The sequence below is a fragment of the Sorex araneus genome, chromosome 2 (genome assembly GCF_027595985.1).
Source record: "Sorex araneus isolate mSorAra2 chromosome 2, mSorAra2.pri, whole genome shotgun sequence".
NCBI lineage: Eukaryota > Metazoa > Chordata > Mammalia > Eulipotyphla > Soricidae > Sorex > Sorex araneus.
Genome location: NC_073303.1, coordinates 239,720,815 through 239,736,264, shown reverse-complemented (window position 1 = coordinate 239,736,264; position 15,450 = coordinate 239,720,815). Strand labels below are relative to the sequence as shown.

Genomic DNA, 15,450 nt, shown 5'->3' with positions numbered 1-15,450 from the left:
AGAAAAAAAAACAAAAACAAACAAAAGCAGAACCTAGATGGATATAGACCGGATACTCGGCGCGGGATCCTGACCCAGAGACCAAGGGGGGGGGCGGAGTTAAGAGCGGAGTCCTCAAGGGGAGTGTCTGGGGCGGAGTCTAGTTTGAGGGACGGGTCCACAGAATTGTCTGGGGAGGGGCGTGGCATATTATGGGCGGAGTCTGGTTGAGGGGCGGGGCTCATGGCGTGGGGGCGGAGTCAGAGGGGCGCTTCTGGGGCGGAGTTTAGTCTGAGGAGCGGGTCCACAGCAGTGTCTGGGGCGGAGCGTGGCCTATTAGGGGCGGGGTCTGGTTGAGGGGGCGTAGACTGGGACGCGTCTGGTGAGCGGCCCTGGAGGGAAGGGGCGTGGCCGTGGAGGGGAGGGGCGGGGCCGGAGGCTGGGGCGGGGTCGGCGGCTGGGGCGGAGGGTCAGTGTCCCTGTCCTGCGGTGCAGCGAGCGCGGATCCACGCAGGACCCGGCACCCGGGCCCTCCCCGCCCAAGTCCCGCCCCGTGGCCCCGCCTTGCGCTCCCGCCAGTTTTCTTCCACCCGCACCCGGAGTCTCCAGCCGGGACCCCAGCCGAGGCGCTGCCGCGAGCAGAGTCCGCTGCGTGGCGCGGGTTGCGCGTGTCGCCTCCGTCTCCCACATCTGCAGCCCGGCGCGCCGCCGGGCCTCGCTGCCGCCGCTCGCCTGCACCCTACGAGGTAGGCGACACCCCCCCCTAACTCCACCGCCACCGCTACCGAGTCCCGGGCGGCCACCCGCGCGCCGCGGGCTCGGGCCCCGCCTCCTCGGTCATGGCGCCCCGGGCTGCCCCGGCCCCCACCGCTCCGTTCCCCCCCACCAACCCTTCCGGGCCGACCTCTGCAGGGTTTCCCCGGCCTGGACCACCTGCCCGAGAGAGCCCCAGTGGTCCCCCACCCCACACCCCAGCCCGCGCACACTCCCTCCCCCCCAGGGGCCGGGGGCCTGGAGCACCAACGCCGAGAGGGCGGGCCGGGAGGAGGGGGTTGCGCCTGGCTCGGTGAAGCGAGGAGGGGGCGGAATCCGGATGTGGGAGTGTGGGGGTGCTACCCCAGGGGTCCACACGGCGTGTGTGCTGGACACCACGGGTGCAGCCTAGCCCTGGTAGACCCTCTGGCCGGGAGGGGTGGCGGGCGGGGGTGATAGTAAACACCCTAAAATACAATCCGGCTCCAGCTCCGGATGGAACCGGACTGCGGGAGACCGGAAAGGGGGACTGGGGATCAGGCTCAAGGAGAGATTTCTTTCTTTCTTTTAATTTTCTTTCGGTATCTGTGTGGGGGTCACACTCAGCAATGCTTGCGGCTTATTGCGCTCTGGGACCATATGGGATGTCGGGGAATCGAACCCGGGTCTTTCCCAGCTGTACTATCTCTCCAGCCCCCAGGATTTCTGCAGAAGCTGACCTCCAGTCAGGGAGGTGAGCAAGAACAGCCTTCTGGCAGGGGTGTGTAGGGGAGAGGGTGCAAAAAAAAAAAAAAAAAGCGAAAAGAAAAGAAAAAATTAGCTCCTGCTCCCCCAACCCCCCCACCTCCCTGCCCCCCACCCCCACCCCACACTGCTGCTGCTGGTGGCTGCAGGTCAGAGGTGACAGGTGGGAGGACCTGCTAGCGGATGAGAGATGTGTGGGCGCCTGAGAACAGCGAGTGTCGTGGACTGCTACTGTGTGAAAGACGTCCAGCTAGATCCGTGGGCAGGAGAGGGTGGAGGCAAACGGCGGGAGTGGGGGGGGGCGCCCCATCAGTGCTGGCTTCAAAATGGGGTGCAGAGTGCATGCTCTCCGGTCAGCATCAGGGAAGGTAGGTGGTGCCTTCCGAGGCTGAGAAGGGTAAGCTGAGGGAGCCAGCAGGCTTGGGGGCTGCTGTGACTTTGCCATCAGATGAGGGACGCCCCTCCCCACACCCCAGGTTCCAGGTTTCCAGCCCTGGTTCCGCGTGGCACCAGACTCTTGGGGTGAGGTGGTCACCCTAGGAGCTGTGCCGGGAATCAACACTAGCATGGCGGGGGAGAGGGGGGCAGAGGGAGTCTGAGTCCCATCTGTGCGCCCAGCAGGTCCCCGTCTAGTGGCAGGACTCAGGGTCACCTGCTCCCTCTGGGGGTGTCCAGGGGTCCGGAGGGAGGCAGAGCAACCTGGGAAGTCACCTGGCCCCAGCGAAGGATGTTCTTTTGTTTTGTTTTGTTTCTGGGCCACACCCAGCAGTACTCAGGACTGACTCCTGGCTCGGTGCTCAGGGATTACTCCCTGGCGGGGTTCAGGGGGACCCTCTGGGATGCTGGGGATAAGACCCCGGCTGGCCGTGTGCAAGGCGAACTCCCTCCCCGCTGTCCATCGCTCGGGCCCCTGGGAACGGGCTGCGGGGGCGGTTAGCGCCTTGGAGAATGGGTCTGTCCTGGTTAGCTGGGGGGTCACCCAGAGGCTCCCGCACCCAGCCCCGGCCGCCCCTGTGCAGCCGGAGTGAGCCAGATTCAGAAAATGCTCGCTTGGCCCAACGCCTGGCCTGGCGTGAGCCCCAGGAGCCGCTGGCACAGCCGAAGGTGGCCAGGGCATGAGCTAGGGTTCTGATCGTCACACGCCGCCACCCTCACCCCGGATTCCCACAGGAAAAGGAAAGCAGTGTGTGGGGGGGCTCTGCCTCTATCTGGGCTCTGCAGGCTCTCACCTTTCCTGTGCGCATGCGCTCTCTCTCCCTCTCTCTCTCTCTCTCTCTCTCTCTCTCTTTCTCTCTCTCTCTCTGTCTCTCTCCCCCTCCTCCCTCTCTGTGTCTGTCTGTCTCCGTCTCTGTCTCTCTGTCTCTCTGTCTCTCTCTCTCTGTCTCTCACTCTCTGTCTCTCTCTGTTCCGCTGACCTGGTCCTGCCAGTTTGAGTTCAGAGCCCTCAGGCTAGTGACCTCACTTCTTGAGCTTCTCTTTATTTACCTGTAAAATGGGCATAATGGCAGTTAGCACCTCCGCAGGGGAGCATCCGGGTGAGTGAGCTGGTTAATGAGCACCTGGGGCCCCAAGGGCGGGACAGAGGAAGGAAGGAGTGACCCCTTTCAACCTGGGGAGGGGTCAGGGAGGGCCTCCTGGAGGAGGTGACCGTGAGCTAGGTGACTAAGGGTGATTACACAGGGAAAGAGCAGAGAGACCAGCTCAACCAGCTGGCAGAGATGAGGAGGGACGACACCGCGCAGTTGCAGAGAAACGCTGTCCTCGGAGCCCCCTGAGGAGTCCCCAGGTGAGGGGAGGGGAGGGAAGGAAAGGGGCAGAGTCCAGAATGTGGACATTTGTGTGTGCTCAGGAAGCAACCCTGGGGGGTGGGGAGAAAGGTCAGGAACCCGCCTGGCACTGAGCTGTCTGTCCCGGTTCCAGATGAGCTGCGAGGGACAGGGCTGGATGACATTCAGCCGTGGCCATCCGTGCCGGAGAAATGGCTCAGTGGACCGGGCACAAGCTTTGCAGGCAGGTGTGCAGGAGCCCCAGGCTCTGTCCCGAGCACCTCAAGGTCCCTTGAGCCCTGAGTTAGGAGCAGCCCCTAAGCACTGTTGGGTGTGATCTCCAAATGATGTGGGTGCATTAGTTCTGATTTTGTTTTTTGCTGTTTTCTGTTTGTTTTTTGTTTTTTGTTTTTTTGCTTTTTGGGTCACACCCGGAGATGCACAGGGGTTACTCCTGGCTCTGCACTCAGGAATTACCCCTGGCGGTGCTCAGGGGACCATATGGGATGCTGGGAATCGAACCTGGGTCAGCCGCGTGCAAGGCAAATGCCCTACCTATCGCTCTAGCCCCCAGGTTGGTTTTTTTTTTTTTTTGCGGGGGGGGGGTGGGGTTGGTTCTTTGTTCCTCACCAAGCAATGCTCAGAGCTGACTTCTGGCTCTGTGCTCAGGGATCCCTCCTGATCTCGGGGCACCCTAATGGGATGCTGGGGATCGAAACTGGGTCGGCTGCGTGCAAGGCCAGCACCCCAGTGGCTGATGCTCTCGCTGTGGGGCCCTGGGTGCATCTGTTCTGATAGCTCCGAAGTGTGCGTGTGTGTTGCGGGGTCAGGATGGAGGGGTCCCGGATTGAGGAAGAGGCTCCAACGCAGGTGAGAAATCTGATGCCAGGATCTTAGACACCAGGGTGGAGGCGGGCAGGCGAGGGGGGTGGGGTAGCCAGCTTTGGAGCAGCAGGTCGTGGAGGATGGAGGGGATACACCCCATTCTACGGAGAGGGGCAGCGGGGAGAAGACTGAGGCAGGAAACCCGGACCAGGAGGGAGCCGGAAGGCTGAATTCCCATGGGGCCCGGAGCCATAGCACAGGAGGGAGGCGTTTGCCTTGCATGTGGCCGACCCCGGTTTGATTCTGTACAGCCCCCACCCCGAGCACCGCCAGGAATAATTCCTGAGTTCCTGAGTGCATTGCTGGGTGTGAGCCAAACCCATCCCCCGCCTCCCCGCAAAAAAAAAAAAAAAAAAAGAGCGAATTCCTTTCTGGAAATTTCCCAGACCAGATTTTTTTTTTTAATGTTTTATTCTTCTTTTGTTTGTTTGTTTTGCTTTTTGGGTCACACCTGGCTCTGCACAGGGGTTACTCCTGGTTCTGCACTCAGGAATGACTCCTGGCAGTGCTCAGGGGACCATATGCAATGCTGGGATTCGAACCCAGGTCGTACCCACTGTACTATCACTCCCACCCCTCCCAGGTCAGATTCTTAGTCCCTTCTTTGGCTCGTTTCTCACTCCTACCGACCAGAACTCTGGCCACTCTTTATCCTCCTAGAACTGATCACGTAGACCTTATCTGCTCTCTCCAGAGGGTTTTTTGTCTTTTTGGTTTTTTGGTTTTTTTTTTTTTTTTTGCTCTTTGGGTCACACCCGGTGATGCACAGGGGTTACTCCTGGCTCATGAACTCAGGAATTACTCCTGGTGGTGCTTGGGGGACCATATGGGATGCTGGGACTCGAACCCGGGTTGGCCGTGTGCAAGGCAAACACCCTACCTGCTGTGCTATCACTCCAGCCCCTTTCCAGAATGGACCTGAGGAACTCTTTCTCCTCCTTTAGCCGGGAAGGGAGGTCTTTGTTGACACGATACTGGTTCATCTGTCACCCCACCCCCACCCTTCTCCAGAACCAGCAGTTGTTTGCTCTATCCCCCCCCCCCCCAATTTTCTCCAGGGCTCCTCCAACTCCTGGCTGTGTCTGAGTGATCCCGGCCCTGCCAGCCAGGCTCTCTGTGCCTGGCTCCATCTTCCCATCTACCCGGGTCTGTCTATGTTTGTTTCTTCTGTACTTGTATATAAAGGGCCCACTTGGGGGATTGGCTGTAAATCACCACCCCCTCTTGTGGCATTAACGTTGGGGGGCGTGGGTGAAAGGGACGTGAGCAGGAGCCCGCCAGGTGGACATCTAGGTGAAGCAGCTGCAGGCACGTGCAAAGGTCCTGAGGCCAACCTGGTCAGGCTTGTGCAAAGTACAGCAAAGAGGCAGATGGAAGGAGGGGTCTCAGGGGACCGACTTCCTTCCCCATCCAATATCAGGAGCCCCTGGGAAGTCATTTTCCAGGGGCGGGGCGGGGGGGGGGGGCATTGTGCTGGCAGAGCTTTGTTCCTTTGTCCCCTCTGTCCTGAAACCTGATGGCAAATTGAGGGGGCCTGGGAGGCGTGAACCGTGCCCCTTTGGTTCCCCTGCACCTGATCTGGAAGACTTCCTGGAGGCAGTGGCAGGAAGATTGGAGTGAGGGGAGAGCTGAGGCGGGGGGGGGGGGGGGGGGGGGTGGGCATGGGGGCGAGACGGAGGCAGAAATGGAGCAGGCCCAGAGTGCAGTAGAGGAGAGAGGGACGAGAGGGCTGAGCTTTGAGGGCAAAGAGCAAAACACAAAGCAGGAAGGACTGGAGGGACTGGAGGGAACCGAGTGGCAGTGCGCGTGGCGGCATGTACAAGGTCCCAGGGTGGGATTCCTGGCACTGCCTACACCCCCCTCCCCAGCACCCCCAGGGGTGCCTCCAAAATAAAGACAAATCAGGGCCAATGCCATTTGCACACAACTGACCCAGGTTCATTCCTCGGCATCCCATAGGGTCTCCTGAGCACCAGGGGTGATTCCTGAGCACAGAGCCAGGAGTCTGACCACCCCGGGGAATGACACAGAGAGAAAGAGAGAAAGGAAAGAAGGAAGGAAAGAAAGAAAGAAAGAAAGAAAGAAAGAAAGAAAGAAAGAGAGAAAGAGAGAAAGAAAGAAAAAGAGAGAGAGAAAGAAAAAGAGGGAGAGAGAAATAAAGGAAGAAAGAGAGAGAAAGAAAGAGAGAAAGAAAGAAAAAGAGGGAGAAAGAGAGAAAGGAAGAAAGAAAGAGGGAGAGAAAGAGGGAGAGAAAAAGAAAGAAAGAGAGAAAGAAAGAAAGAACAAAAGAGAAAGAAAAAGAAAGAAAGAAAGAAAGAAAGAAAGAAAGAAAGAAAGAAAAAGAGAGAAAGACAGAGAGAGAGAAAGAGAGAAAGAAAGAGGAAGGAAGGGAGGAAGGACCCATAAAACATCAAAAAAACAAAAATTGCCCTGAGTGCTGCCACGTATATCCCCCCAAAAAAGGCAAAAACGAGAAGCATTTTGAGGGGGACCTTGCCACCAGCCACTGTGTCACCCTTTCCAAGAGGATAAGAAAGAGGATGGAGTCGGGGGGTGGGAAGGCACTTGCCGTACACGTGGCCAACCTGGGTTCAATCCCGGGCACCTCGTAGGGTCCCCCAAGCACCACCAGGAGTGACCCCTGAGCGCAGAGCCTGGAGTAATCTCTGAGCACTGCTGGATGTGGCCCCCCCAAATTTTAAGGCTTTGACCCCCCTGAACCCTAAATAAACAAGGGCCTGCCACCCCCCCCTCCTGTGTACTGAAGCCTCAGGTGCTTACGGCAGCGGGGGGCAGGCCTGAGGCTGTGCAGGGCTGGACACGGTGACCAGACCGTCCCCCTCCCCCGACACCCCACAGCCTACCCCTTCCTCCATCCAGCCTGGCACGTGTCACCCCACGGCATGGCGACAGCCTGGTGGCCCTTTCTCCCCGGTGAGTCGGTTCTGTGAGGCCCCAGAGGGTCCTGAGCAAGGGGAGTGGTGGGCGGGGGTGGAAGGAGAGACGGGACAGCAGCTATGGCCCTCACCTGCCATGTGTTTTGATCCCCCCACTCTGTTCCACCCCCCAGCACCCCCTAGCACCACCAGAATGCGCTCCAGAATAATAGCCTTTGATTAGCACTGAGCACCTCCAAAAACATGTGGGGAGGGGAGTTCTGGAGTCTGCTATAGCTAAGGTGTTGGTCAGGATGCCTCCCTACAGCCCAGTCTGTCCTCTGGCCTGGAAACTGTCTCCTCAGCCCTGAGTGCCCCAGGGCCTTTGCACAGGCTGTTCTTGCCCTTAGAACACTCCATCCCACACTGCCTGTTCTCACTTCTCTGCCTCACTTGTCCTGTGGGAAACTGCTACCCCCTCCACCGCTTAGCTCCTGAATTCCTGTTTTTTCTCTGTCAGTGATGGGAGTGGGACTGAGCCAGCAGTGCTCAGGGGCACTCGGGTGCTTCCAGCAGGGCTCCGGGTTCCAGGCAGTGCTGGGGCTGGAAACTGGATACTTCCCTCCCTCTCTCTCTCCCCTCTCTCTCTCTCTCCCCCTCTCCCCCCGCCTCTCTCCTTCTCCCTCTCTCCCCCCTCCTTCTCTCCATGTCTTTCTCTCTCCCTCTCTCTCTTCCTCTCGTCCCAGCTCTGAACTCACTCCTTCCTTTCTTTCCTCCTTCTTCTTTAGGGGGAGTTATTTTGTTTTGGGGCCACACCCAGTGATGCTCAGGGCTTACTCCTGGCTCTGAGCTCAGGGGACTGTATGGGGTTTTGGGGATCGAACTCGAGTTGGTTGTGTGCAAGGCCAGTGCCCTCCCTGCTATACTGTTGCTCTAGTCCCTTTCTTTCTGCACACCCTGTGGTGCTCTGACCCCAGCTGCTCTTTTTTTTTTTTCTTTTTGGGTCACACCTGGCGATGCACAGGGGTTACTCCTGGCTCTGCACTCAGGAATTACCCCTGGCCGTGCTCAGGGGACCATATGGGATGCTGGGATTTGAACCTGGGTCGGCCGCGTGCAAGGCAAACGCCCTATCCGCTGTGCTATCTCTCCAGCCCCCCACCCCAGCTGCTCTTGACGGAAAGAATTTCTCTGTCTCTGTCTCTCTCTCCCAGAGGTGCTAGGGGCTTACTCCTGGCTTTGCATTCAGGAATCACTCCTGGCAAATGTTCGGGTTACCGTACCTGGTGCCGGGATCGAACCCAGGTCTGCCACATGCCAGGCAAATGCCCTCCCTGCTATGCTAACACATCTGGCCCCCAGCAGAGCATGTCCCAGCCAGCACCACCACTGGGTGCGGCCCTGCGGTTTTTCACAGCATCATTTCACTGAGCCAAACATTGAACCATTTGGCCTAGATAGCCAAGTGTCAGAGTGAGTGAGACCTGGGCCCTGTGAGCACTCTTTTTGAGCATTTGACAAAAGTAGCTGAGTGATGACAAGCAGCCCAGGTTCCAGGCTGTGATCTGGAAGACTGGATTTGTGGGGAAGGGGACGGGGGTAACAGCTGTAGTAGGCTTCAGTTTCGTCAATGTGGATTATTAGGGTGGGGGGGAAACTTTGTGCCTCAGTTTCCCCTGCTGTAAAATGCAGTCTCCAGAAGTGCCCAGTGCCATACACCTGCCTTAAATTCCTCCGGGGTCAGACTTTACTGAAGGGGTGGTGTGCACCCCTGGGTCAGAGGTTTGTGAACCAGGGGCTGGAGTAATAGCACAGCAGATAGGGCATTTGCCTTGCACACGGCCAACCCGGGTTCGATTCCCAGAATCCCATATGGTCCCCAGAGCACCGCCAGGAGTAATTCCTGAGTGCAGAGCCAGGAGTAACCCCTGTGCATCATAGGGTGTGACCCAAAAAAGCAAAAGAGCAAAAAAGAAAAAAAAAGGCGGTTCTGTGAGCCAAGGCTTGGTTATTATTACCCTCATGCCCTCTCTCTTTTTTTTTTTTTTTCTTTTTGTGGGTCACACCCAGCGATGCTCAGGGGTTACTGCTGGCTTTGCACTCAGGAACTACCCCTGGCGGTGCTCAGGGGACCATATGAGATGAAGGGAATGAACGAATGCAAGGCAAACCCCTACCCGCTGTGCTATCGCTCCAGCCCTCTTTTTTTTTTCCCCTCATGCCTTCTCTTATTTATTTATTTATTTATTTTCCCCCTCACGCCTTCTCAAAAGGGAGCTTCCTGGGAGGCCAGAGACTGGAAGAAGGGATGAGAATAATATTTTAAATATTTAAAAGTGTTAAACTGGGGGGCCAGAGCGATAGGACAGTGGGGACGGCATTTGCCTTGCATGTGGCCACCCAAGGTTCAACCCCCCGCATCCCATAGCATCCCTTGAGCCCTGCCAGGAGTCGATCCCCGGCACAGAGCCAGGAGTTGGCCCTGAGAACTGCTGGTGTGAACCGAAAGCCTAAAACTAAAAACAATAAAAATATGAAACTGGACACTGAACGCTTTTGCAGAGATTCTTAGGATGTGCTGGAGGTTTGCTTTGCATCCGTGGGAGCCAGTGATGGACACAAACAGGCCCTCCCAGAGACCCCTTTCCCGGAGAGACAGACACACTCCAGAACATAAGCAGGCAGTGCCAGCAGTAGGATGGAAGCAAACAGAGCCACCTGCCCCAGCTAGGAATCTAGGAAGACTTCCTGGAATAGGTGCACACCGCCCCCTCCCCCCTCCCCCCCCCCCCCCGCAGCTTCCTGGAAAGACTTGGATGGGGGTTGGTGAACTGGGACACGGGAGGAGGAAAAAAGAACCCGGGCAAGGACTAGCGTCTGAGCACTGCATTAGAGCCCTCATCACTTCATATTTCTGAAGAGATGGGAACAGGCCTGTTACCTCAGTCTGAGCATGTAGGCAAGAGGCTATAGAGAAGGTGAGAGCAATCGGGGAGTGGAGGGGGGCCAGGACCAGATTACAGAGCCACCCCTCTGAGAAAGGGGGTTATGTGTGTCCTAGAATATCAGGAAGACCCCCCCACAAGGTGGGGTTGCTGTGAGTGGGAGGAGCCAGCCTTTGCCCCGCCCTGGACTGCTGTGAGGGGGAGGAGCCATCTTTGCCCCACCCTTCCCTGGTACTGAGGAGGGGTGGGGGTGCCTGTGGGATACCAGTCCTTCACCCAAGAGATTGTTCCATGTCCAGTTACACAAACACTTGAGAGAAAGGATTGGGAGGGTCCAGTTCAGGGTTCAATGCTGGGATGAAAGTCAGGGTCCGGGGCTGGAGCCATAGCACAGAGGGGAGGGCGTTTGCCTTGCACGCTGCCGACCCAGGTTCCATCCCCAGCATCCCATATGGTCCCTTAAGCCCCGCCAGGGGTAATTCCTGAGTGCATGAGCCAGGAGTAACCCCTGAGCATCGCCGGATGTGACCCAAAAAGAAAAAAGAAAAAGCCAGGGTCTCATACACGCGCAAGGCCATTGCTATTCTACCCTGTCTCCATCACTGGCCTCACACCCCTGACCCGTGTTTACTTATTTTTTATTTGGAGACAGTGCTCAGGGCTGACTCCTGACTCAGTGCTCAGGGGTCACTTCTGGCAGGGCTCAGAAACCCTATGGGATGCTGGGGATCAAACCCGGATGCTGGGGATCAAACCCAGGACAGCCACACGCAAGGCAAATGCCCTCCCTGCCGTCTTATCTCTTTGGCCCCTCAAAATAAAAGAGTTTTCTCTTCCTTTTTGTTTGGAGGTCACACCCGGCAGTCCAGGCTGACTCCTGGCTCTGTGCCCTGGAATTACTCCTGATGGGCGGGGGAACCCCGTGGGGTGCCGAGAGATCCAACCCAGCTCTCCCACATGCAAGACCAGCGCCCTGTCTGCTATATTTCTCCAGATCCTCAAAAAAAAAAAGTATTTAACCATTTTTATTTCTTTTTTCGGTTTCTGGGCCACACCCAGCAATGCTCAGGGCTGACTCCTCGCTCTGTGCTCAGGGTCCACTCCTGGTAGGTCTGGGGAACCCTTTGGGGTGCCAGAGATCAAACTCTGGTCAGCCGCATGCAAGGCAAACACCCTCCCCGCAAAACTATAGATCTAGCCCTGCCTCAAAATTTAAAAAAAAAATTGGCTTTTTGAGCCACATTTAGCAGTGCTCAGGGCTTACTCCTGACTTTGTGCTCGGGAATTACTCCTGGCGTTGCTCGGAGGACCTTATGGGATGCCGGGGATTGAATCAGGTGGGTCGCGTCCCAGGCACACACGCGTTCCTCGCTATCCTATTGCTCTGGGCTTCTCAAAAAAAAAAAAAAGGGAAAAAAATTAAAGCAGCCTCAGTTTCTTGCTCTCCCCTGTCCAGAGGGGTCGGGAATCCCAGACAGACCAGCTGGGCTGCCGCTTCCCTCCCTCCCTCCTTCGCCCGCGGGTTGCGGGGTGCTTGCTGGCGGTTTCCTGGAAGACGCGCTGCTCATTGGGCCACCCGCGCACATAGCCAAGGGGCGAAGCGTCCGTCTGCGCCTGTTCAGTCACGCGAAGTCTATGAACTGGGCACCTGCCACGCCAGGGCGGGAGTGGGCGCGGGGGTGGGAGGGTGTGCTGAGAAGATGGTGGAGTTCCCTGGCTTTCTCCCCCTTGTCCTACCACACCCCCCTCCCCTCTGTTGGAGGGCACCTTCTCCAAAGAGATTTTTTTTTCTTTATTTGGTTTTTGGGCCACACCCGGTGATGCTCAGGGCTCAAGGATCACTCCCGGAAGTGCTCCAGGGACCCTCATGGGTACTGGGGAGTGAGCCCGGGTCAGCGTGCGTGCCAAGCAAACGCCCCGTGCCAGGCAAACGCCCTCCACTACTGCTGTCCTATTGCTCTCGGTCTGGTCCCCGCCCCTCCTTCCCCCGCACCGGGAATTTTACTAGCGAAGCCACGTCTTTGGCCCCTCCCACTTCCTGAGCATGGTGATCCCCCAGTTTCTGCCCAAGTAGGGAATTCCCCCAGAGCAGGCTGCCTGTCCCCAGCACCCCTCCCTCTCCCCTGGAAGGCGGGGGCAACAGATCCAGCTCCATCCCAGCCCTTAGCGCTTGTCCCAGATACCAGCCACGGAGTGACGCGGCCCCCCCTTGGGAAACACCCCACCCACGTGTGCCTTGACCGTTCATAGAAGCAATGCCTTCTGGGGCTATGCCTGGCGTCTCTCCCTCCTTTGCCCAGTCTAGGTGCCAGGCCTGTGCCAGCCTTTCTCCAAATAAGGAAGGGCTGGCAGTTTGGGCCGGTGCATGGGGTCCCCTGGAACTGAGTGGCGTTTTGTTTCCTTTGCGTTGCTTTAATGGGCTTTTATCTGCTGGTGGCGCTGGAGTGGTTTTCCTGCTGGGAGAGAAACTTTCTTCTTCTTCTTCTTCTTCTTCTTCTTCTTCTTCTTCTTCTTCTTCTTCTTTTTTTTTTTTTTTTGCTTTTTGGGTCACACTGGCGATGCACAGAGATTACTCCTGGCTCTGCACTCAGGAATCACTCCTGGCAGTGCTCGGGGAACCCTATGGGATGCTGGGAATTGAACCTGGGTCAACCGCGTGCAAGGCAAATGCCCTCCCCGCTGTGCTATCGCTCCAGCCCCTCTTCTTCTTCTTCTTCTTCTTCTTTTTGGGGCAGGTCACACCTGCCAATGCTCAGGAATGCTCAGGGGTTACTCCTGGCTCCGCACTCAGAAATTACTTCTGGCGGTGCTGGGGTGGGGGGCGGCTATAATGGATGCCGGGATGGAACCTGGGTCTACCTCATGCAAAACAAATGCTCCCCACGGTATTGTCATTCCGGCCCTGAGATGGGAAACTTTCTTTGCAAAAATGAATTTCAAGGGGCTTGCGGGAAGCACACAGCAGCCCAGAAGCAGGCTCAAAGGACTGGAGCTGCCACATTTTCTCCGGGAGTCCCTGGGATCAGTTTCCCCAGCTCTGCACGGTCCCTGTTGAAGAAGCCCCACATAGTTTGTCTTTCAGAAAACAGTCTCCGGCGGGACCTGCACGTTTTGCATGCAGGAAGCTCAGGTTTGACCCCCAATACTGTACTTCAGGGTCCCCCGAGCACTGCCAGCAGAGTCCCCCTCTCAGAAGCAAACTGGGAGTAGTCCCTGAGCACCCCCAGATGTGGCCCCTATGGGGGGAAAAAGAGCAGTAGTACAGCAGGGAGGGTGCTTGCCTCACATGTGGCTGACCCAGGTTCGATCCCTGGTACCCATAGTGTTGGCCGAGCCCCTTCGGGGTCCTGGCTGTCACGCCCACTACCTCCAGCTGCCACTTAAGCACATTAACAGCCATGATCCAAAGACTCACAAATGGATCTCAGAACCCGAGCAGCTCGCTGCAGAGATGCCACCGGACCCTAATTATTTAAAATTTTAGAATTCCAGGAGCGGGATTTTTTCTAACAAGCAATACAAAGTAACTTCTCTAGCATCTACCTGTTGGGCAGTCTTGAATGGCGGGGGGAAGGTGTCATGGTGGTGGGATTGGTGTTGAAATATTGGATGTAATCCATTATTGTGAACACCTTTATGAAAATTAAATTTAAAAAAATATTTTTAATAGAGAAGGGGGAGCGATAGCACAGCGGGTAGGGCGTTTGCCTTGCACGCAGCCAACCCGGGTTCGATCACCAGCATCCCATATGGTCCCCTGAGCACCGCCAGGAGTAATTCCTAAGTGCAGAGCCAGGAGTAACCCCTGTGCATCGCTGGGTGTGACCCAAAAAGCAAAAAAAAAAAAAAAAACAATTGAGAAGTCATAAAAAAAAAAGGAGTGATTCCTGAGTATGGAGGCCGGAGGAAGCCCTGAGCATATCTGGGTGTGGCCCCAAATAAATAAAGAAACAAACAAAGGAGCAGTCAGAGAGATAGTACAGGGGTAAATTTAAGGCCCTGGCTTGTTTGTGGGTTTTTTTTTTGGTTTTTTTTTTGCTTTTTGGGTCACACCCGGCGATGCACAGGGGTTACTCCTGGCTCTGCACTCAAGAATTACTCTTGGCGGTGCTCGGGGGATCATATGGGATCCTGGGAATCGAACCTGAGTTGGCCGCATGCAAGGCAAACACCTTACCCGCTGTGCTATCGCTCCAGCCCCATGAAGACCCTAGCTTGACCCCCAGTATCATATGGTTTGCTGAGCACTGAACCTGAGTATCTCCTATGCACTGCCAGGTGTGTCTCCCCAATTTAATAAAGAACGTAAAGAAAGAGAGGGAATGGGAGCTGTAGCAATAATACAGCAGGTAAGGCACTTGTCTTGCCTGCAGCCAACCCGGGTTCTATTCCTGGCACCCCATAGGGTCCCCTGAGCACCACCAGTAGTGATGCCTGAGTGCGCCACCAGGAGCAACCCCTGAGCATTGCCGGGTATGGAAAAAACAAAAAGTGGGAGGAGAGTGCTCAGGGGAGAGAGCGAGAGGTGCTTAACCCAGCCTGAAGAGATGCCTAGGAGGGCTTCCTGGAGGAGGTGTCTGGAGAGCAGTCACACTAGGAGGAAGGCCATGGCTGCGGGGAGGGGGAAAACCGCATTGCGAAGGCCCAGAGGCTGTTCCGGCACCCATCGGGCTGGGTCAGGGGGAGTCACTCCGGAACTCCTAGCCGAGGCTGGGGCTTGCAGTCGGCTGAGTGGAAGGAAGGGCGACCTAGATGTGGAGCGAGGGAGGTGGCTGGGAGATGGAGGGAGAGGCCGCCGGGGTGATGCAGGCGAGGTCACACCGCAGGAGGGGGTGTTGGATGGGTGGGCAGACAGAGGCGGGACCGGGAGGGAAGCTGAGTGTCCAGGTTATTTGGGGGCGGGCTGGGGTCTGGCAGGACTCCGATTCCTGTCTCTGGAAACTGGGCGGAGGGAGGGATGTTGGCCAAGAATCCTTGGGAGGAGGCGACACACCCAGGGTGTGTGGAGTGACAGGCCTGGCTGGGGAAGGAGGAACCAGGCGGGGTGGGGGAAGCAGAGCTGGTGAAGGGGTGGGCACTGTATGCACGGAGGGGCGGAGAGGACCAGAGGGTCCGAGAGCGTGCAGGGGTGGGGCTGGAGAGAGAGTCCAGGGGCAGAGCACCCGGCGGTGCTCAGGACTTTTAACTCCTGGCTCTGTGTTCAGGGATCACGCCTGGTGGGGCATGGGAGATGCTATGTAGTGCTGGATCTCGAACCCTGGTCAGCCACTCATCTCCTGTGCTATCTCTCTCCAGCCTTCGGCATCATTTGGGTTGTTTGTGTTTTTTGTTTGTTTGTTTGTGTGGTTTGAGGGCCTCACCCAGTGATGCTCAGGGGTTATTCCTTGCCCTGGGCTCAGGAATTAGCCCTGATGGTGCTTGGGGGGCCCTATGGGATGCCGGGGAGTCAAACCCGAGTTGGCCTTGTGCAAGGCCATATCCAGAGCCTTCCCACTGTGCCCT

The 15,450-nt window shown here is 57.0% G+C and overlaps 1 protein-coding gene across 3 annotated transcripts in view; it reads left to right on the top strand.

Annotated features, from left to right (window-relative positions):
- The first annotated feature begins 357 nt into the window (after positions 1 to 357).
- The window catches only part of CERS4 (ceramide synthase 4), a 35,314-nt gene continuing 20,221 nt past the window's right edge, over positions 358 to 15,450 (top strand). The window contains exon 1 of one of the 3 annotated variants that reach the window (XM_004614857.2): positions 358 to 725. Coding sequence is in view for 2 of the 3 variants with exons in the window: in XM_055125066.1 (XP_054981041.1) it covers positions 1,341 to 1,465 (125 nt within the window). In the remaining variant the exon portion in view is untranslated. Of the gene's footprint in view, positions 726 to 1,205; positions 1,466 to 1,753; positions 1,845 to 15,450 lie in introns of those variants that run through there. The other 2 variants (XM_055125066.1, XM_055125065.1) reach the window with 2 other exon arrangements.